We start from the raw sequence: 27,996 nt of genomic DNA on the forward strand, positions 1-27,996 counted from the left end.
CAATGTGCATTGGAGAGAGTGAGGCAAGCAGTCAGAAGAGACCGTCTGGGAAAGTTGGTCTCTGGGCCAGTCAAGAGGTCATGATTTACGCCAGCCAGCACATGTGGGGATGGATGTCATATTAGACATGATGTGAAGAAGGCAACATTCACATGACTAGGTGACTGTGAAGGGAAAGGGAGCCTGGGGGAGAAGTCACGTGGATTACTCAGTTTCCGGCTCAAATGGCGACACTACCGGGGGAACAGCAGAATCGGGTGCTGAAGATGAGACAAACTGCTCACCGCTAGGCTTCAGTTTCCTCATCAGTAAATAAAGAAAAAATAATTTTTACCTCATTAACTGTGATGAGGGCTAATGAATTGTAAAATATCTAAGCCATTTAGGATATTTCTGGGCACATGCCAGAAAACCATTCACTATATCACTATCATGAGCAACGGATTTAACATAATTTTGTTGCCTGCTTTTTTCCCCTCTCACAATGATTAAAGTTATTGCCCCAAATAAACTCTAGTTGGCAATGCAAATTTAAGCAAAGGAACGCAAAACTTGTAACGGGAAGTAAGTGTTGCTCTCATTATACAGCAAGCTGTAGTCTCTTTAGTCATGCATGGATGGGAGAGTTGGATCATAAGAAGGGCTGAGCGTGAAAGAATTGATGCTTTCACACTGTGGTGTTGGAGAAGACTCTTGAGAGTCTCTTGGATAGCAAGGAGATCAAACCAGTCAATCCTAAAGGAAATCAACCCTGAATACTCATTGGAAAGACTGATGCTGAAGCTCTGATTTGTTCGCTGCCTATTGTGAAGAGCCAACTGATTGGAAAAGAGCCTGATGCTGGGAAAGACTGAAGGCAAAAGGAGAAGAGGGTGGCAGAGGATGAGATGGTTGGATAATATCATCAACTCAATGGACATGAACTTGGGCAAATTCCGGGAGATAGTGAGGGACAGGGAGGCCTGGTGTGCTGCAGTGCATGGAGTTGCAAAGAGTAGGATGTAACTTAGCTACTGAACAACAATAGATATTAAGGCATGATTTATTTACTCTGTTTGTGGGGTATAGTTGAAGATAGAGAAACCCCATAACTCCAGGAAACTGCCTGCTTGATATTCTTTGATACTAGCAATGAGCTTCTGACAGAGAATCTTATGACTTGAACTACCTCAATATTGTGTGGCTTGAGCAGATTTGAAAAGACCTATCAGGGCATATTCTCAAGATAAATCTTCCAAGCTATGAGCACATTATCCAGAACTGTACCAGAATGGGGCTGGTCCTTCAGACACAGCAGAGTTTTAGCCCACATTTGTTTCAATTTGGCTAGGTGCCTGTCTGCTGATGATTTCAGTTACAACTGATAGAAAGAGAAAAGTCAGAAAACGAATAAAATATAGATTGCCCATAAATTAATTTTTCCCTTTTTTCCTCTTACAGAGGAAGCATCCATCAAGGATATAAACAATATAAACTGCACTTTCCTCTTCTCACAGCCAGGAGTCTTTTAAATAATATATTGATTGCATATAGGATTACAGTAAACCATTTGTCTTATACCTTTTATATGAATGCAAGAAGAATTAAGTAGCTGCTGCTGCTGAGTCGCTTCAGTCGTGTCCAACTCTGTGCGACCCCATAGAAGGCAGCCCACCAGGCTCCCTTATCCCTGGGATTCTCCAGGCAAGAACACTGGAGTGGGTTGCCATCTCCTTCTCCAATGCATGAAAGTGAAAAGTGAAAGTGAAGTCACTCAGTCGTGTCCGACTAGTAGTGACCCCATAGACTGCAGCCTACCAGGCTCCTCCGTCCATGGGATTTTCCAGGCAAGAGTACTGGAGTGGGGTGCCATTTCCTTCTCCAATTAAGTAGCTGCATTACCTCAATCATAAATCTGACAAGGAAATGTTGTTCCTAAAAACTATCTACAGTCTAAGACACCTTTGAAGGTAAACGCACCATTTTAACACCATTGTTTATTACTGTAAATAAAGTGATCAGTTAATTTGTTGTGTTTGAAAACAAAGAAAAGACATAATGTTCATTACCTTACATTTAGGAGATAAGCACAAAATATGTGTGTTCATACTTTAAGCACTGAGAAGCTTAGAATAGAATAATGGAAATGGTAAAAGACACAAATACTCCTGTCTGACTTAAAAATAACATTTACAAATGAAGATTCCTTACTAGCATTAAGTGGAAATTAAATTCTTTTTTTTTGTCCCTAAAGAACACAAACATTTAGCATTTTTAAAAGTTATCAAGACTTTCTATCTGATAGATTTTTATTATTCAGCAAGCATCAACCTATTCTCCTTAATGGTAGACACGAAGCTATTCAAGTCTGCATCAACCTGCTGATACAGAAAAGTTCAGTTAAATGCAGATGTGAGGCAAGGATCCCAAAAGTATGCAAAGGTGTGCTTTAGTTAGAACACAGTTAAGTGATATAACACACAGACCTTACGAGTTTATTTCTTGTACCTTTAATATTTCCTGATCTGCAGGTGGGTTTCTTCCGCAACAGAGGTTCTCAATTATTTTCTTTTTATCTGAAGACTTGTTTAGACTCCTTTCCCAAACAAAAATTTGGTCAGGAGAGTGACACTGGTTTCCATGTTTGTGACTCTCTTGAATGTCTGGCTTCATAGAAGACAGCTGGACTTTATATGTGCTTTTGCATTTAATCTTTTGTGACATGTTGCTTTGGTTGTAATTATCTTAAAAGAACGTAGTCTCACAATGAAATGCACTAAACAAAGAGAAGCACAATTTCACAGCCCTTGCAGATGTTTGTGAAAATTTCAGATGAAAGTGGATATTCTTCTTGATAACTGTATCCAAACCTGACAAGGGGTCGTTTGCTAAAGTTCAGTTGCGTTGTGGAATCTGGGCCATATTAATGATCATTCATCCTTTTTTTGTATTAAAATGCATCAGCATGCCTTACACATTGACTGGATCTTTTACCCCTATATCTGTAACATCATGTGTGGGTCACTTGAGATACTGGTTTGCTGACTTATATAGATCTCCCAAATTTTAACTTACATAATTTTATAATATCAAAAAGTCACATTTACTAACATCACTTATATTTTCTTCAGTGTTATTGTGAAAATAATTTTTAGTTCACAGACCTCTTAATAGGGTCTCTAAAACCCCCAAATGATACTTCATGCACCACTGTCCCATAGAGTGATTCAAAGAACCAGGATCCCAGCTTGGGGCTTCACTCTTCTCACCAAGAGCTCATCATTTTGTCCACACTCAGAGAGTAGAAGAAAGGTGGTAGATAGCATATTTCTTTTTAATTAATTAATTTATTCTAATTGGAGGCTAATTACTTTAAAATATTGTGGTGGTTTCTGCCATACACTGACATGAATCAGCCATGGGGGATCAACATGTGGGATCAACATGTTTCCCTCATCCTGAACCCCCCTCCCACCTCCCTGCCCATCCCATCCCTGAGGGTTGTCCCAGTGCACCAGTTTTGAGTACCCTGTTTCAGCAAAATTGATTCTTAAAAAAAAAAGTTCACTTCCATGAAATAACACACATTATTTCTGCTTGTATTCCATTAGTGTAAACTATTTATACAGTCACATGTATATGTAAGGAAGGGGGAGAGGAAATGTAGCCCCTGGGGAATGTATCATCATCTGGTTGAAAGTGCTCTCATATTATAGCTGTAAATATGTTGCATGGTGGTGGTGGTGGTTTAGTCACTAAGTCGTGTCTGACTCTTGCAACCCTATGGACTGTGGCCCACCAGGCTCCTCTGTCCATGGATTTCCCAAACAATAATACTGGAGTGGGTTGCCATTTCCTTCTCTGGGGGATCTTCTAGGCCCAGGGATCAAATCTGTGTCTCCTGCATTGGCAGGCAGGTTCTTTATCACTGAGCCACAGAGAAACCCTGAACACAGAGTAGGAAGGTCCTCAGAGAGGAGACGAAGCTTATATCTGCTGCGTCACTGAGCCACTGGGACATAAGAGGCTGCGGTAGCTCCTCTGGTTTCTGTTCATCCTTATATTAATCTCCCAACAATGCAGCCGATTTCTCAGGGTTTCTTTCTTAAAATGCTGTTAGAAAAGTAGTAATTGCAAGTAGTAAAAATCTATTTTAGAAAGTTTCAAAAGATATATAAATTGAAGATCAAAATTTTCTCTCCTCTTCAGTAAACTCATCCTTCACTCTTCCTCTTGGTAAGCTTAGTGGAAACTGGGGCATTTTTATCCTCGAATTTTGGGTTTTTTTCTTTAAAACTTAAACAGTCAGGTTAACAGAAAAAATTACTTTAATAGGGGACATTTGGATTTTACAAGATAATGGGGCAACAACAATATTTCACAAAGATAAGCCAGGTTCCTTTCATAATGTTTTTCCTGATGTGCAAATGACATTGTAGCTCTAACACTGGATTTCTTGATGACTTTTTCAAAAAGACATCTGATATGCTTTCTTCTCTTAGAAGTCTTTTCTCATGATAGAAATCATAATCAAGTACCGTACTGATTCTTCAATCAGAGCTAAGCTTCTATACGCCTAGATTTCTCCCAAGGCTACAAGTAATATCCTGCCTTTTTCCCTACATTGAACTGCTGTGACATAATCTTTACTGCGTATAAAACCCATACAAGTGGTTAGAGTTCAATCATAAAACAAGAAAGCACTTTAAGATTTTTGGAAACTGGATTTATGAAGCAGGGAATTGACCACATACATGATGACAGAAAGGAGAAGCTGAGTGGCGAATACCGAAGGAAAGCAAAACTAGCAGTCGCAGCAGCAAGCTACCCCTGATCTTAGGGTAGAGAGAGAGAAGCAGGCAGTACTGCTGGCGTCCTGACTGGGGGCCCTTGTTAGAACCTAGATCTGCAGCAAAAACAATCAGTAGGACATGGAGGAGATGTGGTCATGGCTGGAATCTCTGGCACTCACCAAGAGGAAAAGAAATACCTGGATTCTTATTTCTTTTTGCCTATTTTCCAGCAGTCTTAAGGGAAAGGGAAGTCGCTCAGTCATGTCCGACTCTTAGCTACCCCATGGGCTGCAGCCTACCAGGCTCCTCCATCCATGGGATTTTCCAGGCATGAGTACTGGAGTGGGGTGCCATTGCCTTCTCCAGGGGACCTTCCTGACCAGAGTTTGAACCCACATCTCCTGCATTGGCAAGCAGATTCTTTACCACTGAGCCACCAGGGAAACCCTCATCTGAAGAGTACTATTGGCTTAACTTAGAGAGAAGACAGATAACATGGAGCCTGAAAGGGTCAGCTCTCTTGAGGTTCAGAGCAGAGCACTAATATGCCAAGGTCCTGTTCCTAGATACCAGAGATACAATGACAGGAGACCTGGCAGGGAAGACCAGCGTAGCTTGAGTCCAGCCAATGCCCAGTGACAGGCACAGGGCCACTGACATAAAATTCTATGAGGCTGGAAAGAGAGAACACAGAGCAAAACAGGGAGAGAAAAGGAAGGGGAGGGGAAGAAGTTCTGAGTGTCAAGGTGAAGAGATCTATACCTCCTGAGTTCAGCCTCCACTAGCAAAAAAAAGATGTTTGATAAATGCTATATTGTTTGGGTCTTAGGCCTATTGGAGCATCAGGAACTTCCTCTAGGTGCGACTTCCCCAGTGGCTCAGATGGTTAAGAATCTGCCTGCAATGCTGGAGACCTGGGTTCAATCCCTGGATTGAGAAGATACCCGGGAGAAGGAAATGGCAAGCCACTCCAGGATCCTTGCCTTGAGAATTCCATGGACAGAGGAGCCTGGTGGGTTACAGTCAATGGGGTGGCAAAGAGTTGGACATAACTGAGCGACTAACAGTCTCACAACTGAGATACTGCTTTCCCTGTAGAATCTGTGTGTCTACTCCAGCATCATGCTGGGAGCTAGATCAGAGGATTCAGCGTTTCCATTACATCCCAGAATTGACCTTGATGGGGATGGGGATGTAACCCTTCTAGATCGGGTAAAGCATTCCTGCTCTGCAGCTTGTGAAAAGTCAGAGTTGACTCATCTGTAGCCCAGTTAACTCAGGGTTTCACATTTTCCAGGAAAGGACCTTCCAAGCGCTTTTAGTCCTATGAAGCAGCCTTACCTCCCTACCCCTGGCTGGACAAGCATGATGGCCTCATTTTTAACCGAACGGAACTCCAATCCCCTGGGCTGCGCAGCTGCCTCACTATTTCTATCTCCAATGTTGAGGAAGATGTCTGTGCTGGTGCAAACAGCTTCAGTTATGAACTAAAAAATGATCCTGATGTGCCTGGCCAGCTGGGTGCCTCTAGAGAGTATAACTTACAGTGATTGGTGGTGTCCAAAAGAATTAAAAATTTCATTTGCCTCTGGGATTCAGATCATTCAGATCCCTGAGTAGTTGACAAGTGTGGCAGGGTTCAGCTAAGCCTAGTTCTTCTCTCTTGAGATTCCAAACGGCACCAAGATGCCAGATACATAAAAGAAAAGAGACTGGAGTCTTGTGGAAAGAGATATGAGTCTTTCCCTGAACTTCAGTGAGGTCCTGAAGTCATTTCTATCTTGTACATGCTTGTCATTATACTCATCATATATCATTACAATTACATTTTAATTATCCATCTTCTCAGCTAGACTTTAGAAAATATGAGCTGATGACCTGGGTCTCATTTGCCCACTGCCCTCACCCTTGGGTCTAGGGCACATAGTTGATGCTCACAAATATTTGTTTAAAGACAGGAAGGATTCTGGAGAAAGAAGAAAGGAAGGATTTTAATGATAGAATATTGATAAATGGCAAGATCTGAAGATTTTCAAAATATTGTTTCAAAGTATCTAATTTCAAAGACTGAACTGACATTGAATGAAATCTGTTTTCAGTGATACTACATTTCTTCCATCTGTAAAACTTGACATTAAATTTCTTGCTAAAGCACCATTTTGCTGGCTACAGAGATCAGGAAAGCTCATTTGTAACCGAAACACATATTAAATGAATGACATATTATAATGTTATTTAGCAAACATCCATCAACAGTGCTGACAATACCCAAGTTCCTTCACAGAGAACAATTTGTCGATCAAGAAGTTAATTTGTAGGGAAGCATGGTCGAATTTAACCGATAGATAGATCCATTCTAAGGGCAACATGTCTTCTTTTACAAATTAGAACACCTCTAGATAAAAACAAACATCATTAATAGCATAGATTTTTATGTCATTTTCCCATGAAAGACTAAAAATCAAAGTAAGATAAATTATACTTAACAATATTAGAAAAATAATTTAAAATAAAAAAAAGCATGGTTCTAAGAAGCATTTCATTATTTGCCTGGTATTACCTTGGAAAGGTTGGAGTTGGTTTTGAGGAAGAGTTTTAAATGTGGTATAAATTTAAACAAAGGCACTGACATAAGAACATTTATACCTGTCATGTTCTCTGATTTAATAAAGAGAAAACTTAAGTTTGAAAATATGGAGCAGATTAAATATGTTTTGAGGAAATATATAGTGCATACATTCAGGGCTAATTCTTGTGAGAAGATATTTAATATTTAAATGTACTAATATATTTCATGCTATGAGCTTAGCATTTGCCCCCCCTTTTTTAAATATAAAAATATTTTGCATTATTCAAACCAGAAGATAAACAATGGTTCAAAAACAACTTATGTTCTTTACTGTAAAAGTTGTTGACTCACGTGTATTACAATAATCTCACTGAAAAACCATTTTCCAAATCGCATTTAATCACACTTGGGTAAACAGAAACCATTTCGTATAGCTTTGCATGTGTGCATGTGGCTAAATGGAAGTGGATATGGGATATGATTTGTGATTTAGCAGGGCCAATTTTAGTCAGAGTTGTGAATTTGTAACTTTTTTCTTTTAAAGTAGCATTAGGTCTCCAACTAGGGGTCCCTGAAATCTCACTTCCTCTACAGGTTCCTCCCTACATAAACACTTCCAATCACAAAAATGTTTGTTTGTTCGTATGTCCTTCTCTGCTACCTACAATCAGAATCTTCTCTTACACCCTACGTTCATACTGCAGCATAAGCTATGCACAGGCAGCCCCAGATATTGTGTCGTTCAGGGGTCTATATCTGACCTGAAAGCAAAGGCTTAACCTAGAGATTAAGCTCTAGATAAAATGCAAGTCAGTCACAGGTTAGAGTTTTTGAGTCATCAGGTTCTTGATCGAGGTCTGCCAGTCATATTCTGTGAAAAGAGGTGTTTACTCTGACCAGAAATTTCTGTGCTTCTTCACTTAGAAAATGTCTTTTTCTTTCTAAATTCTATATCCTTTTCACTTCCTAGAGAAGATGATGGTTATCAACCACATCTTCTCATGAACTGATACAAGCTAAAGGAGCATATCATTCTGTATGAATGAGGAGCAACTTTTCCAATTTTCATCTTTTCTCCCTCAGCTTTTTTCTGGCTTGATTCTTCCTCTGCTATGTAGTAGAGTCTGTGCTGATCCTTTTTGGTTAGTTACTGATACCTAAATGAAATGAAATCTTTAGATATGAGCACAAGTAGATCTCAAAGTAGATCTCTACATCTCAAAGTAAATCTCTACATAGTTTAGTTTATTAAAATGCACTGCTTCACTAGTTCATGTTAATGAACTATTCATGTAATTAATCCCTATAATTAATTCATTTGTAAACCTGTATATGTAACAAATATATAAGGAGTTACCTATAGGCACTATTCTCAGTGCTCACAATACTCGGGTGTCACAGGAGATTTAGACATTACGCAAGTCAAAAATAAATGTAAGAAATAATGCCAGGCTATGATAAGTGCTGGGTTTCCCAAGTGGCTCAGTGATAAAGAATCTGCCTACAATGCAGGAGCCACAGGAGATGTGGGTTCAATCTCTGGGTCAGGAAGATCCCCCGGAGGAGGGCACGGCAACCCACTTCAGTCTTCTTGCCTGGAGAATCTCATGGACAGAGGAAACTGGTGGGCTACTGTTCTTAGGGTCACAAAGAGTTGGACACGACCGAAGTGACTTAGCATGCATGCATGCACAGCAAGTGCCGTGACTAGGAGACAGGGAACTGTGTGAGAAATGCAGGAGTCATTTTAGGCAGAATAGTTTAAGATCTTTTTGAAGAAGTTAACTGGAGGTCTGTGAAGAGAAGGAGCTGTGGGCCATGAGAAAGTCTGAGGAACAAGGCTCTGGGCAGAGGAAATGCAATGGAATAAGGAACTGAAACAAAAATATGCCTGGAGGGTTGAGGAACAGGAGAAGGGAGCAGGCTGGAGAAGAGGCTGTATGGCACACAGAAGCAGGGAGGACCCAGCAGAAGTCTTTTTAGAGGATGCCTTGCACGTCATTGTGTTAAATGCTTTCCTACAGGATATCTTTATTATTATAGCTTTAGAATTATTATTTCTCTGATTTTGAGAAGATGGTAAAATAAGCTACATATAAGTAATACATAACATTAAAATATTCTCTTAGTGTTGGATATTTAGGTTGCTATCAGATATTTTCCCTATATATATATTTTCTCTATATATATTTTCCTATATATGTATTTCCATATATATATATATATATTTTCAGATAGATGTGTGTGTATGTACATATATATAATGCATCTTTGCACATAACATGTTGTCCCAATTTCTAATTTGTATCTATGTTAGGACACTTTAAATTTGCTGTTTAATTACTAGCAACTTGTTTAAAAACAAACATGACAGAAAATCTCGGATGCAAAGAATGAACACAGAAAACTGATGCTGAAAAAGCTTATTCAGTAAGTAGTCAGTTCTCTGAGTCTCATTTGCTTAATTGGTGCAAAAGAGCACAGTGTTAAATCAGTAATGGTTACAGGCAGATGGGTATTGGCTTACAGCACTGCTGTTAAACCTTAACTAGCAGGCATCTATAAGTTCTGTAGGTCATCAGTAACCCTTTTCACCCATGCTGATGGCTCAGCATATCTGTATCACTATTATTAGAAAATCAATGGTAAGTCCATTTTCCTGGGTCACTCCATTCATATACATTTTCCCCTTTTTTCTAAAAACCTGACTCCTTACCCCTTTACTAATCAAATCGATGACTCATGCCTCTTATTTTACTGAAGCATACTGAAGCAATTAAAAGAGAATTTACTGTCTCACCCCCAAATCTACCAGATTGCCTGCATGTATACCTGTCAGCTAACATTTTCTCCTTGTAGTGGACGCATTGTCCCTGTTCTGTGTAAGGTCAAATCCTTCACTTCAGCCCTGGATCCTGTCTTCTCTCAGCTGCTGAAGAACTTATGATATCTCTTACATCAATGAGTTTCTCCCTCTCAGTAGACTGTTTCCACTGGCATACAAATACTCTCCGATATCTGCACTCAACAAAACATATAAACACAAACAAACCCTAGACTACCCTGTTTCTTTTGCTGTAGCTCTATTTCTCTGCTTCTCATAGCCAAAAGTCCTTGAAGTAGTTGCTTTACTGTCTTTGATTCCTCCCCTCACAGCCTTTCATAAAGCTTTCTTTACTATTTGTCCACAAAATCACTGTATGCAAAGTCAAGAGTAGCTTCCATCTTGCCATATTTCATATTCAGTTTTCAATCCTCATTCTTATCACAATTTGTCTTCCCTCCATCTTGTTTTTTTTTAACCTAACCTCTAGGACACTAAAGTCTCCTGACTTCTTACTTCACAGTCCATTTCCCCTTGGTCTCTTTTTCTGGATCCTTCTCTGCTGGAGCTATGAAGTTTAAAGCCCTGAAGAACAGTCTTTAAGTGTTTAGCTCTCTTCTTTTCTCTGTCTTTTTTAAGAGATTTCATTCTTTCCTGTGCCTTTAAAGTTCATTTATATATTGATGACTCAAATTTATGTCTATGATTCAGTACCTCTTTTGGGTACAAGACTCACATCTTACTGTTTACTTAGGATGTCTAGTGGGAAGTTCTATTATAATGTGGACAAAATAGAGTAACTGGTTCTGCACATATTCTTCCTCCTTTCCTATCTGTCCTCTGTCTGCTTCCAGCTCAATAAATGGAAATACAAGAATCTCCAAATGGCTCAGACTACAAGCCTGAAAGCCAATCCTGACCATTCTCTTCCTACACCCTGCAAAGGAGCTTTAGCAAATCCTGTTATCTTAACCTTGTATCATATCAAGAACACAACTAGATCTCATCTTAAATGGCGCCCACATACACATATCCACTATCACCACTGCTATCTCGTCAATCCAGTCCAAAAGCATCTGCAACTTACATGTAAAAGTATCCAAACTGATTTCCATTTTGCCACTCTTGTCCCCTTACAGAGTATTTTTGCAACATCCATGGTGACATTTCATAAATAGAAATTAGATCATATAATTCTTAGCTTATTCAAAGTCTCTCTGTGCTTAAAATAATGTCCCAACCTCATACATTTTCAGAAAGCTGAGAAAAATGAGTTATTTTATATTTATACTGTTTCAAGTTCAAATAGAAAAATCAACCTGTGACACTCAAATATTTTAATAAAAATCTATTATTTAATTTTAAGGGGAGTATATTAATAAGATATAGAAATTAAAATAAAGGCTGGATAAAAATAGAATAATGGTACAGAATAATATTTGCCAGTGATTTAGATGTGTGTAATTTTGAAACCTAAATTGGGGTTTTATGCTGAAAATACAGAAAAAAATAATGCAAAGTCTTTTATACATATTAGCATATTTTTAAAATATTTTCTAAAACATGTTTTTTCCTCATTTCAGCTTGAAGTAAACTTGAGTTTCCTCTCTTTTAAGCAGTTTAGCAATTAAGAAAAACAAAAAATCATTAAAAATCCTAAGGACAGCAATTCTAGTGAGTCTGAAAGACTGGTTTTTCTCGCTCTTGGAAGGGCAACTCTCTAGTGAGTGGACAGCTGCAGGAAAAATAAACGCAGATTCAACAGTCCCTGGAGATTTGAGAGGTGAGAGATGTCACAGACTGCCTGCCTGCATATGCTACTCCAAGTCTTGTCTTTTCATGTTGTTTTTCTTCCAACACATTCTAAGAGAGCATACCTTGAAATTTGTTCTGAAACATGGTCAAATAAAAATTTTAGAGTGCAAAATACTCTGTGAAAATATGAAATACTGAAGCCAAATTTCTTTCATTAATAATACTTTATATAATCATTTACATTACTTTGCCACTACCAATAAATTTCAGTTTCTCCTTTGTTAAATTTGCAATTATCTTCTTCCCCTCCTTATTCAATCTTCATATGTCTTCAAATTTAGTAATTCCATAGTTATCAGGGAAAATACTAGAGTTTGTGCTTCATTTTTATTTTCACTTTACTATTTGATAGTGTTTTCCAAATGGGATCATGACACTTTTGTCCCTGTAGAGAGATTTGATCTTATGCAATACTCAAAAGGATGGGATCATTTAGAAAATAAAATGCTTACAACCAGCAAAGAGATCTAAACTCAGAAAGTGTTATAACTCTGATATATCACATTTATGACATGTTTACTTTTTTTCCTTTCTCAGTTTTCTGAAAGAATCCTGTTCTTAATGCATTCTTAATAAACGATGGAATGAGTCATAGACTGAGGGCCCATCTTTCCAAGGTTAGCAGACTGCAGTGAAGTGCTCTCATCATTATTTCATAAGCCATTAATTCCTTATGGTTTTTACAGTATTCATTCCCATTCATTAGATAATATTCTGCTATCTTTGCTTTCAAAGCTGTGTTTCTGGCTTTACATTTTCTGAAGAACAACTTAGGAGGAAAAAAAGACCCAGCAGTCCTAATTATTTGGCTATTTGGTAATAATAAACTCAGCTTTTTTTCTATTGAGAAGAAAGAAACAGGAAGCAAGAGGACAAGAAGAATTGGACTCATTACGCCTCACACTATGACGCCACAGTTAACATACAATACAAACGCTTTAAAAAGTGAGTAGAAGGGGGTCTGGATATACAAAACGCTTAATGGATTAATCTCAGTGCTCATAAAACCCAGTGCAAAAGTTTGAGTCCATCCAAGCTGCAGGCTGCCTGCTGAATCTGTTGTACTGGGCCCACCCCCAGGACGGCCGCAGACCCTTGGAGTATCCGGCTAGCTGCAGCTCTCTTCAAGAGCAATTGTTGAGTGTGCCAAACTGTGAGATATTGGTTCCCCTCTTGGGACTAATTGAGAGCACCAAACTCATTCTCACTTGTGATTCATCAAATACAAGATTTGAGGACCTGTCACTAGAGGTTTTTCTGGCAGAGTGGAAAAGGGACAGAGTGTCTTTACAGTATCAGCAGCTACTTCACTACAAAATGCCTAGTTTTTGCACTATGAAATATATGACATTTTTTGAAATACCTCTTAATTACTTCAGTTTTATATATTACACTACCTGTGAGTGTGAAAACCCTAGAGTCCTCCAATTACCATTAGATGCATTCCTCTAGCAGGTTACACGTGCTAATGAAGGGAAAAAAAATCTAATTATAATTCTATAAATGGCTGTTTATTAGTGAATCATCCTCCTCTTTTTACCCTTCTAAGCTGTTTTTCTGGATGCATCAGGCTGTACACACATTTTGCTTTTTTAAGTGTGGAAAACAAATCTATAAAGAGGAAGAGTGGGAGTAACACTTTGAGTGCTATGTTGGAATGAAAAGCAACTTCAATATTTCAAAATTTCTTCATTCAGTTCTCAAACAGTACAGATTTATTAAACAGTCTTACTTTCTTCATATTGCTTTACATTTAATAACAGTGTTTACCAAACATTGCTTGTTGGTTACCTGTAGTGAACTGAACTACAAGCCAAAACTTTAACTGCCTTTTCCATGTAAATTGTAACTACAGGACAGAATAGAGAAGATTTGTTACCATATGAAAGGCATGGAAAATAGTCACTTATTGCTCTCTCTGGCCAATAACCTTGGATGCTAGAAGCAGAAAAAATTGATTTATTTCACTATTTAATATCCTTTGAGTTGTGTTTTTATATAATTTCCCACAGTTCATCAAAGCATCCATTGTCCCTGAGTGAATTCACAGACAAAGCGATTGACATTCTGCCCTCCAAAGCTAATTTGGCAACAGTCAATCCCAATTTAGCTGCCAAATGTGTTCCAAGGGTTATGTTAGGATGATGGTTTATAGTGAATCAGGGGACTTTGATAAGGTTATCACAGACTGGTAGCACATGAGGGGCTGGTGTGCACCATGCTGAACTGGACATAATTCTCAAGTCAATTCTCTCACTACTTTAGGATCTGAGAGCCCACTTCATATGAGGTCATTCTAATCTAGACAAGTTACTCCAGGGTTTAAAAAAAATACAGTTGTTTTCTTTTTTTTTTTTTTAACTTTAAATATTTCTAAATGTAAAGCCTTAGAACTCTTAATGGAAGCAGGTTCTTTTCTTTTTTACATGGCTCTGTGAATAATAAATCTATAAAAAGCAGAGTTGCTTTAATGTGGCATAGAATAAAAATTGATGTTCTAGAATGATCTCTAATTAGGCTTTGAGACAAACAGAATGGCACTTGCTTAGACCACATTTGTATCTGCTTTCTTTTATTTCCAGCAGGATACTATCTTGAAATATTAATCTCTGTGCTTTTATTCTTCATACTTAACATTTGGAAACTTCACCTAGTGAATCAGGGATATCCTTCTTGCCTTGAAGAGGAATGACATCAAAGTAAGGAAGTACAAATGAGAACAGTTAACTTCCTGGAGTCATCAAAACCATATAGCCATCTAGTTCTTGCAGAGAAACAAAAAGCAACTCAGATATTAGAAAAAATGGTAGAATTGTGAAATGGTTTACATTGTTTTAACCACGAGAGTAAAGAAGGTAGAAATCCAAGTGGGAATTCTCAGATATTTTTGTAGCTCTCAGTGAGAGCCTCATGGAGCATATCAGTTTTTCAATACCCTGGGAATAAGGCTCCTCATCTTCTAGAAATTCAATTATAATTTTAAAATAAATATGCAAATAAAGTAGTATTAGATATAGGGCCTTTCATGGTCTAGTCATCTCAACCATGGACAAAGATACAGGGAGGTTTGGGGAAGAATTCTGCCATAAGATGAATATATATACTTTGGGTATTAAAAATGAAGTTAAGTATAAATTCTCACCAGAGCTCTTGGTAATCCAGTTTTTTGCTTCACTTGACACCTTGGGTGGAGTCAGTGTTAAGTAATAAATCTTCATATGTACACACATCACAATCTACACTGGGATCCCTGCTTAAAAGGAAGTCAGAAACCAGAGAACTTCTCTGTGCTCTGCTTAAAGGTAATCTAATCTGTAAATGCAAAGCATGTTCCATGAACAAATAAGAACATCATCGCATAGGAATTTGTTATTGAATGTTTGCTACTAATGGATTATCTTAGTTCTTATTGCCTGAAAAGAAGAAAATTGTTTTTTCTGAAAAGAAGAAAACTGATCATGTGCTTGAGGTCCTCTCCTTTAAAGCTGTGCTGATTTATACACAGTCCAGAAACAGCCTTCTATGGGTTTGAAGCCTGAACTCAGCACTTCTACCCCAGCCAGAATTAGCAAATGCCCCCAGAGAATACAGCATCTTCTAAAGGTCAATTCATCTCTTTAGGGGCGGTTACTAATACAAAGTATCATTCCATCAGCACCCCTCTACTGTTTTTGAATTGTTATTGTCCAAAGTTTATAATACACACACACACACACACACACACACACACATAAAAAGACTATATGAAGAATAATAACATGCACTTCTTGCTTCATCTCATGGTCAATCTAAAAAGATTGCTATAGCCCTCCCAACACAAAACAATTCATTTCCTCTTTTATTCATATTTTGGAAAACAATTTGCTTTTCTTTTCTCTGAGTAAGAAGTGAATTAAGGAAGTCGGATTTTTTGGGGGTGATGATAAATGCTTTGGGACATGTTGAATTTAAGGTGACAATGGAATTGACATGACACAAGCAGAAAGTTGGAGATGTGGGACCTTAACTTAGCAACAAGGTCAGGCAGATATATGTGTATAGATGATACTTTAAATTATGACAGTAAATTGCATTTTCAAGTGAAAGAAAGTAAACAGAGAAGGAGAAAGATCCAAAGACCTTATTCCTTGCTTTAGGGCCTTAAAAGGAAGTGGAACGAGTAAGCAAAGAAAAGAGAATTGTGGAACTAGGAAAGTAAGCAGTTTAATTTACTGAATTACAATAGGAAACAAGAGAACAGAGGCAGCTAGTTCACTTCTATTTGGGTGAAAATTATACTATATGCAATTCTTGATAACATGTAGGACATTTATCCTACATCTAAAAGCAAAATCTATTGTGATGATTTGGGAAATAATTTTTATATTTCATTTTAATTCATAATTTCTTAGACTGTATGCATTTTAAGAAAAGCAAGATAAAAATATGAATCCAATTAACTGTCATCTTGATATTTATTAAACTTAGTCTTAAATCAATTAGCAGAGGTATTCTTGTTTTATTAGTAAGTGAACAGGTATTTTACTTTTTGAATATCATTAATTCAAATTAAAAAATAATTATGAGACTCTCCATACCACCTTTTCCCATATGAAATCATAAAAGCAAATCTTGATACAAGCATTGATTTCATTCAGCAGAAAATATCCAAGTATCAGATACCTCTTTAAATGAATAATTCATTTTTTAATAAAAGGAATAAACCTGGGATTGATGCAATAGCACTTCATTTCACAGAGCACTTGCAACTGGTTTTTAGGATTTGTTCCCTATTGCCTACAGTATATGACAGGTTTTATTCTCTTCCCATAGCTTTTGTTTGCAGGAGTGCAATTTTATTCTTCAAAGCTTAAATAGGCCATATTTTTACATAGCTTTTTTATATATCGACATTTTAAATGAAAATTTATACCTAAATAGCAAAAGCAACTATCAGAATTACTAAAACCTTACAGCTTTCTAGACACTGCTAATTAAAAGCATTCATTAAGTATAATTTATTCCTTTGGTCATGTCTAACAAGATAAGTTTCTGGTAATATAATGAAACATGAGATATATACCTGCATCCATATTATCAAAGGGCTAAATACAAACAAATCGGATTGTTTTAAGTGTAAAATAATCCTTTGGTTACATTTCATGATCTGTAAGTAAATTATTTTATTTCTAAAGATAAAGGGTTTATCTTTCACTGCTGGTGCCCATAAATGACCAAAATAGAAACTGAGATCTCAAGATAGTCACATAAATAAAAGTGTTAAGATATAATTTCAGCCTAAGAATAATTTATAACTGTGACACATCCAACAGAATACAGTTTTCTTTGCAGGTATCAGGAGAGCACTAATATTGTTTTCCTGAGTATAACTATTTGAAAATCATTTCATAAATTTCATTTTCCCAGGTGATGAAGCTAGTAAGTGAACACATATTATGTGTTTTCCTTCTAACAAGGCACTTTGAAGTTAACTATAGAATAGCAGATCTCTTTCTTCAAAATAACTCAATTTGGTTAACAACTGGAATTAGTTCCATTTCTATTTGACATGTGAGCAAGAAAATCACAACTGACCAAAATAATCCCATAAAATAATCAGACTAAGCTACCTGAGGAATTCACGAAACTATTAGTCTAATAGTCCAGGTCACATTTAATGCTCAAAGGCAGTTGCCTACAAAGTTAGCAAACATTTTAGGTTAAAAATTAATGCCATCTCTGTCTCATTAATAGAGCATATATTAAAATATCATCCTAGGAAGTAACAAACTGTATGGTGTTTCAGAATATTTGGTGGTGGTTTAGTCTCTGAGTTGTGTCTGACGCTTTGTGACCCCATGGACTGTAGCCTGCCAGGCTTCTCTGTCCTTGGGACTTTCCCAGGGGGTTGTCATTTCCTTTTCCAGGGGATCTTCAAGACCCAGGGATGAAACCTGGGTCTCCTGCATTGCAGGCAGATGCTTTACCATCTGAGCCACCAGGGAAGCCCTCAGAATATTTAGTCACAACACTAATACCTAAACCATTAATATAAATAGTGCAGAAATCAGTTATTATACAACGTAAATGTTTAGAAATGGTTTTTATGTAAGCTATATGTTTATTTGTTCCTACCATATTAAGTGTTGGTTTATATGACATTTACAATGTTTTATTAATATCATTGAGATAAAATTTTTAAAAAGAACTTTCTCTGATTGATTTGTTTTATTTTTGCTTATATCTCATGGGGATAATAATAAAAATATATTAATTCATATTGTAATAATGATGTTGGATTTACACAGAATTTTTGATGGGAAAAATATTGTCTATACAATTATGGATACAAAGAAAGCGGAAGACCAACCCATTCAGCCGTGTGTATATATTATTATAATTAAGTCATTTCATTCCTGAAGGTATTCATTAATGACACTAATATCTGTTTCTCTCATAAGTACATGGCAGATAGTTTAGCATAAAAAGTAGAAAAGACACTGGAATAAGAAAACACAAAATTCTAAACTCTAATGGGTAACTCAAGTTTGCCTTAATACTGTACTACTTTGTATTATTTCTTATCAATATTCATTATGAAGAATTAACTCCTTTACAAAATGCTTTATGGAAATAAACACACTCTCTCACATACATAAAGACCACAGAATGTCCTCCCTGATTTTATTTCTCATGTTTGTCTTTTAGCCTCAAACAATCTGACCCATTCATATGGTCAAACAATTTTTGGGGGGAGGTGAAGGAATAAAGCCATTTATATTCTATAACCTAAGTATTATCAGCAGTTTCAGGAGCCCCATTTTTAAGCTTTCATATATCTGTACATTTTTCAATCACCATTGCTTCCTTCTGGCACTCTATTACTTGAAGAATGTGAGGCAGTTGCAGAAGCTAAAGAATTAAATGGCATAAATACATCTTTCTCAAGCCCTTTGAGCAGGAAAAGGGAGGAAAAACTCAGAACAGATAACAATATAACTGTGCCCTTTATAGTTTTCCTTTAGATTATTTGTTAAAAGGAAATTATTAAATTTTCATGTGCTCTGCAGAGTCTAGCCTTGGTTTATAAGATGAAAAGAAAAATATATTATTAACTGCTTCACTGCCAAGGGACAGCTGTTACCTGCCTGTGTGCATTAGCAGAATTCTTAATAACTTGGGTTTCAACTCTCTGGAACGCTGTTTTAGGATATACCCTCACTTCAATTCCAATGCCCACGTCCAAGGTCATGAGATCACAAGCTTTATCCAGTGCCTACAGTCATCATGTGGAGTGGGAAGCAAAATTACACAACATTTGTGCAGCCAGCCTGGTTCAAACCTCTCCTCTATTAATATTAAACAAACTCTCAAATCTGAGAGATCATCTTGCTTAGCCAATACGCCTAACTACCTGTCTTCCAATGATTAAGGTGATTATTTCATTGAAAATGTCATTGAAAGTCATTTTAGTGAGGAATCTCTTTGAAGAAATTACATTTTACAGCAATGTGTATAAATTGGGCAAGGAATTCAAGTCCTGGGAAGCATGCATGCTTTTCTGGCCTGAAAGAAATGTGAACTTTAAGCAGAAAATTAAGTGTCCTTCTGAGAGTCACCTGAATAATTCGTTTTCATTGGTCACGACATGTTCAGGAAAGGCCCGCCTGCTGCCAGGAGTGTGGAGTATGATGCCTGGTGAGAATCACAGAAACGCCATCCACCAGGGCAGATACAGCAGAGGGTCCCAGTGAGAACTTGTCCTAAACATGATCCTAAAACTACAGGTTCCAGAAGCCTGGGGTCTATCTCATATGATAGTGTCACCCTCTTATCTTTCATCATTTGCTTTCGTAAAAAAAAAAAAAAAATCAAGATTATTTATACTCAGGATCATAGTTAAATAATAAACAAACAGACTTGAAAATGCTCAAAGAGCTTTGTGAAGTGCCTGTATGCGAGATTAGAAATGTGAATTACCATGACCCCATCCCCCACGCATCAAGGTATCTAGCCCTGTGAACAGAGTTCCTGGCCACTTTCAGCTCTTTTAGCCTTTTAAAGCAGGTTGTCATCTCTGGGTTTTAAAAGTGTCAACATCTTTGCATCATCTTTCTGCTCTAAGCAATAGAGAAGTAAAAGAACATTTTTATAATCTCTTTTAAAATAATTATGAAAATTTACAAGTTTACAACTCTCTCCAGTGTCTCAAGTAGGATTTGGTACTGTTTTGAATGGATGATCTTATTTGACTTATTTGCTGTTAACTGCATTCGATAGAAGAAGGATGATGGTTTTGGAGATGTACAAACTGCACTATTTCAATAGTAAAGGCATTTATGTTAGAAATATAATAGCAAGACACACATGCAAATACAGAAACATACACGCACTCATAGAAGTACAGCACAAAATGAAACCTGGATGAAAATATAAGTATTTTAAGTCTTTCCGAGACTGTTTTGGAACAAAATATTTATTTCATTCATTTATGTGATAAATTATATCCCTCTGGTAACAATCTTATTCAACTAAAACTCATTAATTATTTGAATTATTACATTGCTATTGGGGTCTAATTAGGTAAGTCTTCAGCAGAATAAGAAGCAAACTAAGTGATTTCAGAAAACCTTCAAGATCTTACTTTTGATAAAATTCCTACTCTGCTTCAGAACTCACTCATGAGTCAATGTTTTAAAAGTACACATTCTTATTGTAGTAATCAATATTTTACTTTAGCTTGCTTAAAGTAATAAATGGCATTTTTGTGACACACTGAAATATTTCTTTGATTGTAGAAATGCAGAGAGATAGATGAGGACAGCTTTCGATTTACCTTCGTATGAGGTGCATCTAAGTGACAAAAGCAGGGTAAGCCTGCCTTACTTAGGAAGAGGCTTGTTAACACACAACTGATGACTCAGGCAAATCAGATGGCAAATTACCTTTGAGAGGTCCCCAGCCTCCAAATAGAAGCAGATAACAAACACATTCCACGTAACCCAGAGGACTAGCCAGACAGCATACTGTAGAAAAGCAAGAGAGAAATAACATAATTAATTTTAAATCAGCTGAGTAAGATTTAAATAGAACTTGAACTTTTGAACACCAAATCTTAAAGATTAATAGGGAATATTAGATATCACTTCTGTCTAAGAAACAGGATGAGATGTACATTTATCTCTAGTTTGATTTTTTTTTCCCCTCACTGGTATGAACTATAGTGTTACAACTCAAACTAGCTTAGCGATAATGTCTTCATTTTTTTTTTAGACAAAATAGATAGCAGCCCACATTTCTGTTTTCAGGGGGAACGGTTATGGTTTCTAGACATTAAAAAAATAATGCCTGAATAGATGTATCAACTACAATCCTTCAAAAGGAGAACTCTTATTTTCCTTTAGCAAGATCAACTCAATGCTTGATAACATGTAACCTTTCCCCAAGTTAGCTAGCATCATCTTCAAATCAGTTTTCATATCTCTGTCCCATCTAATCATCTTTCTCTCTTTGGTATCTTTTTTTCCATTTATCTTTTTCATCTTAGTTTATCCTCTTGATATCCCCAATTATAGTGACCATCTAGTTATTATCTCTAATTCTATTCTGTTGTCATATTCAGGGTACTGTCTTTGTCAATGACAAAATTTTCTTACCAAGACACAGTCCTGAGCATTCAGTTAGCTAAAATTTATTAAGCCCCTCTTTAGCAACATGCTAGAAAGACAATGGGGATAAAAGACCAATGATACATTCTTCCTGAGTTCAAGGCAAGTAAAGGAAGCAGATCAGAAGAGATGCTTCTTATATAAGAATCATAAAAAGATGTATCAGTTCAGTTCAGTTCAGTTCAGTTCATTCGCTCAGTCATGTCCGACTCTTTGCGACCCCATGAATCGCAGCACGAAAGGCCTCCCTGTCTATCACCAACTCCCGGAGTTCACTCAGACTCGCATCCATTGAGTCAGTGATGCCATCCAGCCATCTCATCCTCAGTCGTCCCCTTCTCCTCCTGCCCCCAATCCCTCCTAGCATCAGAGTCTTTTCCAATGAGTCAACTCTTCCCATGAGGTGGCCAAAGTACTGGCCACCTTCAAGTACTTCAGATTTAGCATCATTCCTTCCAAAGAAATCCCAGGGCTGATCACCTTCAGAATGGACTGGTTGGATCTCCTTGCAGTCCAAGGGACTCTCAAGAGTCTTTTTCAATACCACAGTTCAAAAGCATCAATTCTTCAGTGCTCAGCCTTCTTCACAGTCCAACACTCACATCCATACATAACTACTGGAAAAAACATAGCCTTGACTAGAAGGACCTTAGTCGGCAAAATAATGTCTCTGCTTTTGAACATGCTACCTAGGTTGTTCATAACTTTTCTTCCAAGGAGTAAGCATCTTTTAATTTCATCGCTTCAATCACCATCTGCAGTGATTTTGGAGCCCCCAAAAATAAAGTCTGACTAGTCTGAACTTAAGGAAGAAAGATAGCAAAAGTGTGTAAAGTACTCTGAGAAGAGGTAGTCCTGTGAAGTTTAACAGAAGAGTTGAAACACCTTCCATTAGAGGTGAACCAAGATAACTTAGGGATTTTACCAAATAAGTGAATCAGAGTTTGCAAGGACTACCATGGGAGGGTACTATAAACACAGAGAGCAGCAGGTGTGATTAAAAAAAAAAGATGAAACAAGAGGCTTCTACATCATTTCTCTGCTAAATAAATACCAATGACTCCCATTATTTATACAGTAAGTTCCAAAATCTTTATTTTACAGTTCAAGAACCTCCATGAATATTGTACCATGTTATCTTTCAGACACGTTTCAGTTCATTCTTCAAGCCATTGTGACTTACGTATGTATTGGACTGCTACTCTTCCATGTACGTGGAGAGATATTTCTGACCTCTGAGCCATTTTGTGTTATTCTTTATCCTTTAGTAGTTTTTCTTTTTCCTAATACTCCTCTTACCACATATCAATATTCTATTTTTCTTCAGAGGTCAATATAAGTATCATCTCTTGAGTGATACCCAGTTGGAAATGGTGTATCCCTGCTTTATGATCCAGTAAGATCAGCTACCCAAGACGAGCGGGTCATGGTGGAGAGTTCTGACAGAATGTGGTCCACTGGACAAGAGAATGTCAAACCACTTCAGTATTCTTGCCTTGAGAACCCCATGAACAGTATGAAAAGGCAAAATGATAGGATACTGAAAGAGGAACTCCCCAGGTCTGTAGGTGCCCAATATGCTACTGGAGATCAGTGGAGAAATAACTCCAGAAAGAATGAAGAGATGGAGCCAAAGCAAAAACAATACCCAGCTGTGGATGTGACTGGTGATAGAAGCAAGGTCCGATGTTGTAAAGAGCAGTATTACATAGGAACCTGGAGTGTTAGGTCCATGAATCAAGGCAAATTGGAGATGGCAAGAGTCAAGGTCAACATTCTAGGAATCAGCAAACTAAAATGGACAGGAATGGGTGAATTTAATTAAGATGACCATTATATCTACTACTGCAGGCAGGAATCCCTTAGAAGAAATGGAGTAGCCATCATGGTCAACAAAGGAGTTCAAAGTGCAGTACTTGGATGCAATCTCAAAAATGACAGAATGATCTTTGTTCGTTTCCAAGGCAAACCATTCAATATCACAGTAATCCAAGTCTATGCCACAAACAGTAACACTGAAGAAGCTGAAGATGAATGGTTCTATGAAGACCTACAAGACCTTTAAGAACTAACACCCAAAAAAGATGTCCTTTTCATTATAGGGGACTGGAATGCAAAAGTAGGAAGTCAAGAAACACCTGGAGTAACAGGCAAATTTGGCCTTGGAATGCGGAATGAAGCAGGGCAAAGGCTAATAGAGTTTTGCCAAGAGAACCTACTGGTCATAGCAAACACCCTCTTCCAACAACACAAGAGAAGACATGGACATCACCAGATGGTCAACACCGAAATCAGATTGATTATATTCCTTGCAGCCAAAGATGGAGAAGCTCTATACAGTCAACAAAAACAAGACCAGGAGCTGACTGTGGCTCAGATCATGAACTCCTTATTACCAAATTCAGACTCAAATTGAAGAAAGTAGGGAAAACCGCTAGACCATTCAGGTATGACCTAAATAAAATCCCTTATGATTATACAGTGGAAGTGAGAAGTAGATCAAGGGCCTAGATCTGATAGACAGAGTGCCTGATGAACTACGGAATGAGGTTCGTGACATTGTACAGGAGACAGGGATCAAGACCATCCCCTTGGAAAAGAAATGCAAAAAAGCAAAATGGCTGTCTGGGGAGGCCTTACAAATAGCTGTGAAAAGAATGCTCAAACTACCGCACAATTGCACTCATCTCACATGCTAGTAAAGTAATGCTCAAAATTCTCCAGGCCAGGCTTCAGCAATACGTGAACCGTGAACTTCCAGATGTTCAAACTGGTTTTAAAAAAGGCATAGGAACCAGAGATCAAATTGCCAACATCCGCTGGATCAAGAAAAAGCAAGAGAGTTCCAGAAAAACATTTATTTCTGCTTTACTGACTATGCCAAAGCCTTTGACTGTGTGGATCACAATAAACTGTGGAAAATTCTGAAAGAGATGAGAATACCAGACCACATGACCTGCCTCTTGAGAAACCTATATTCAGGTCAGGAGCAACCGTTAGAACTGGACGTGGAACAACAGACTGGTTCTAGATAGTAAAAGAAGTATGCCAAGGCTGTATATTGTCACCCTGTTTATTTAACTTATATGCAGAGTACATCATGAGAAATGCTGGGGTGGAAGAAGCCCAAGCTGGAATCAAGATTGCCTGTAGAAATATCAATAACCTCAGATATGCAGATGACACCACCCTTACGGCAGAAAGTGAAGAGGAACAAAAAAGCTTCTTGATGAAAATGAAAGAGGAGAGTGAAAAAGTTGGCCTAAAGCTCAACATTCAGAAAACGAACATTATGGCATCCGGTCCCATCTGTTCATGGGAAATAGATGGGGGAACAGTGGAAACAGTGGTTGACTTTATTTTTTGGGACTCTAAAATCACCGCAGATGGTGATTGCAGCCATGAAATTAAAAGACACTTACTCCTTGGAAGGTAAGTTATGACCAACCTAGATAGCATATTCAAAAGCAGAGACATTACTTTGCCAACAAAGGTCCATCTAGTCAAGGCTATGTTTTTTTCCAGTGGTGACGTATGGATGTGAGAGTTGGACTGTGAAGAAAGCTTAATGCTGAAGAATTGATGCTTTTGAACTGTGGTGTGTGAGAAGACTCTTGAGAGTCCCTTGGACTGCAAGATCCATCCAGTCCATTCTAAAGGAAATCACTCCTGTGTGTCTATTGGAAGGACTGATGTTGAAGCTGAAGCTCCAATACTTTGGCCACCCCATGCCAAGAGTTGACCCATTAGAAAAGACCCTGATTCTTTGAGGGATTGGGGGCAGGAGGAGAAGGGGACGACAGGATGAGAGGGCTGGATGGCATCACTGACTTGATGGATATGAATCTGAGTGAACCTGGGGAGTTGGTGATGGACAGGGAGGCCTAGCATGCTGCAATTCATGGGGTCACAAATAGTCGGACACGACTGAGCGACTAAACTGAACTGAACTGAAGATCCGGCTTACTCAAATTTCATTCCAAATGTCTTATATCTAATTATTTGCATATTTTTTGTCCTTTGCACAATGACAAGTTCTTTGAGGGAAAAGACTATTTCTATGTATACTTATACCCGTAAGTTTCTAAGTTAATTCTTGGTACAAAATAGGTATTCAATAAATATTTTGTAATCAATCAATGAATGAGCAGCAATATGGGGGGAAAAAATCTTCATTTTCAGAAGAACTTCTTATACCCATTACAGATTTGATTTTCATGAGAATACTATGATCATTCATGTATTGTGAGGACTGAGAGCCCTAAATGATAAGATTGAGTGCTCAGTAGCTTCACTTGTTTCTAACTCTTTGCGACCCTATGGACTAGGACTGCCAGTTTCCTCTGTCCACGGGATTTTCCAGGAAAGCATATTGGAATGGGTTGCCGTGCCTTTCTCCAGGGGATTTTCCCAAACCACGGATCGAACTAGCACCTCCTATGACTCCTGTATTGTAGATGGATTCTTTACCCCTGAGCCACTGGGGAATCCCAAATGATAAGTCTATGTAATCATAAATCATAACTCGGCTGCTTTTCAAGTGATGCTTTCATCTAACTGCTGAAAATGTTCATTGCTCAGAATAAAGTAAGGGCAAAACTAAATGGCCAAACACAAAAGAAAGGGTTTGAGAAGTGAAAGCTTGGTACTGGAAATACAGTGAGTAAGGTAAGCAGGCTGGGGTGTGACATAATCATAGTTCATTATAAGCATTCCTAAGATTAGTGAATCATGTCTTTAAAACAGCTCATTTATTTGACAGTTTAGAATTATCAACAGTCAAGTGTTATAATATTAACAATGAAAATATCTTTAATAGACATAGATACATGTGTACTTATAAAATAAATATCCCTGGTAAAAATGATTGGACTATATTCATCTTTTGCTCAAACTTAATTATGAAAGTGTTTGTCAGCTGTGTCCAACTCTTTGTGACCCCATGGACTGTAGCTCACCAGGGTCCTCAGTTCATGGGATTCTCCAGGCAAGAATACAGGCAGGGGTTGCCATTCCCTTCTCCAGAGGATCGTCCCGACCCAGGGACAGAACCCAGGTCTCCTGCATTACAGGCGAATTCTTTACTGTCTGAGCCACAAAAGAAGCCCTTATTTTAGCTTTATTTTTTCATCTTCAACAATAGCATCATTTATTCTGCCTAGGCATTCTCATCACTTTCTCATCCATTGTTATGATACAAAAGAACAAAAGCAGCCCAAATAAAGCAGCTTATTTTCTAATTCTTGATCATATTATGACCAGGGATTGCCTGCTTTATGATATAAATCCTTTCTCCTAATTCATAAATCCTATTACCTCTACTTCATGCTATAGAAACGTTCAATTATAAGAAATAAAACATGCTAAATACATTAAATAAAATATACTGCTATTATAATTAAGTTGATAATCAGCCAGAATTGGATAAAAATCCAATTTTAATCATAGATTACAGTGCAGATCAAAGAGAAAGGCAGGTTTCTACCTTCCTATTTTACCAATGCTGCTATTACATACTCACACTTCCTTGTGATTTTATGTCTATGGACACATTTTAAAGACTGCATAATTTCAGTTTATTTTATAAGATTACATTTCCCCTCAGTTCTAGAATTTTCTTATTGTAGAAAATATTTAAAGTTTTGATCATATATAGCAAATTGAGAAAAATACCATGCTTAGATATAATCACTTGTATCATTTTAGTGTGTTTCATATATACTTTTTCTATTAGTGCATTTTTCAGTCATATATGTTACCACAGGAATCTTTCTCTATATTCTGTTACCTGAATTTTTTTGCACTTGATTAAAATATCTCATTTAATATTCTGTAACATATGTTGCAATGCAATGATGTACTAAAAGTTATTCAACTAATTATCATTAAACTTTTTGTGCTTTTCTTATTCTATTTTGATCAATTCCTATAAATTTGGATTTTGCATAGAAATTTCAGTTCAGTTTGACATATTAAATCATACCTGAAAATATTTTGTTTAAATGGACTATTTCTAAGACAGACTATAAATGTTAGAATATCCAACAGGCATCATTTTAATGAACATATAAACATGGCTATTAAATTTTATGCAACTCCAAATAAAAACAGAATCCCCAAAGGCATTCTATTCTTGAAACAAAAAGCGGAAAATAATTCTCTTAGATTGAAAAAAAAATGATACTCATTCACCATGAAGACACCTGTATATAACTAATTTCTTTCAATTCATGCAACATATTTCAGACAAGGATATTTATAGCCCAAAGGCTAGAAGGATTCCATTGAAAGAGCTTTTGAGTGAAATAATAATAAATCAAGTTATATAGGAACATCTTAATTGACATATGCAAATAAGAGGTTTGAAAG

The 27,996-nt window shown here is 37.2% G+C and overlaps 1 protein-coding gene across 1 annotated transcript in view; it reads right to left on the reverse strand.

Annotated features, from left to right (window-relative positions):
- NKAIN2 (sodium/potassium transporting ATPase interacting 2) overlaps positions 1-27,996 on the reverse strand; it is a 1,202,246-nt gene that overhangs the window by 510,419 nt on the left and 663,831 nt on the right. Inside the window, exon 3 of the mRNA XM_069599113.1 lies at positions 20,905-20,985. Coding sequence (XP_069455214.1) covers positions 20,905-20,985 — 81 coding nt within the window. The remainder of the gene's footprint in view (positions 1-20,904; positions 20,986-27,996) is intronic.

This window comes from Ovis canadensis, chromosome 8, assembly GCF_042477335.2.
Source record: "Ovis canadensis isolate MfBH-ARS-UI-01 breed Bighorn chromosome 8, ARS-UI_OviCan_v2, whole genome shotgun sequence".
Taxonomy (NCBI): domain Eukaryota; kingdom Metazoa; phylum Chordata; class Mammalia; order Artiodactyla; family Bovidae; genus Ovis; species Ovis canadensis.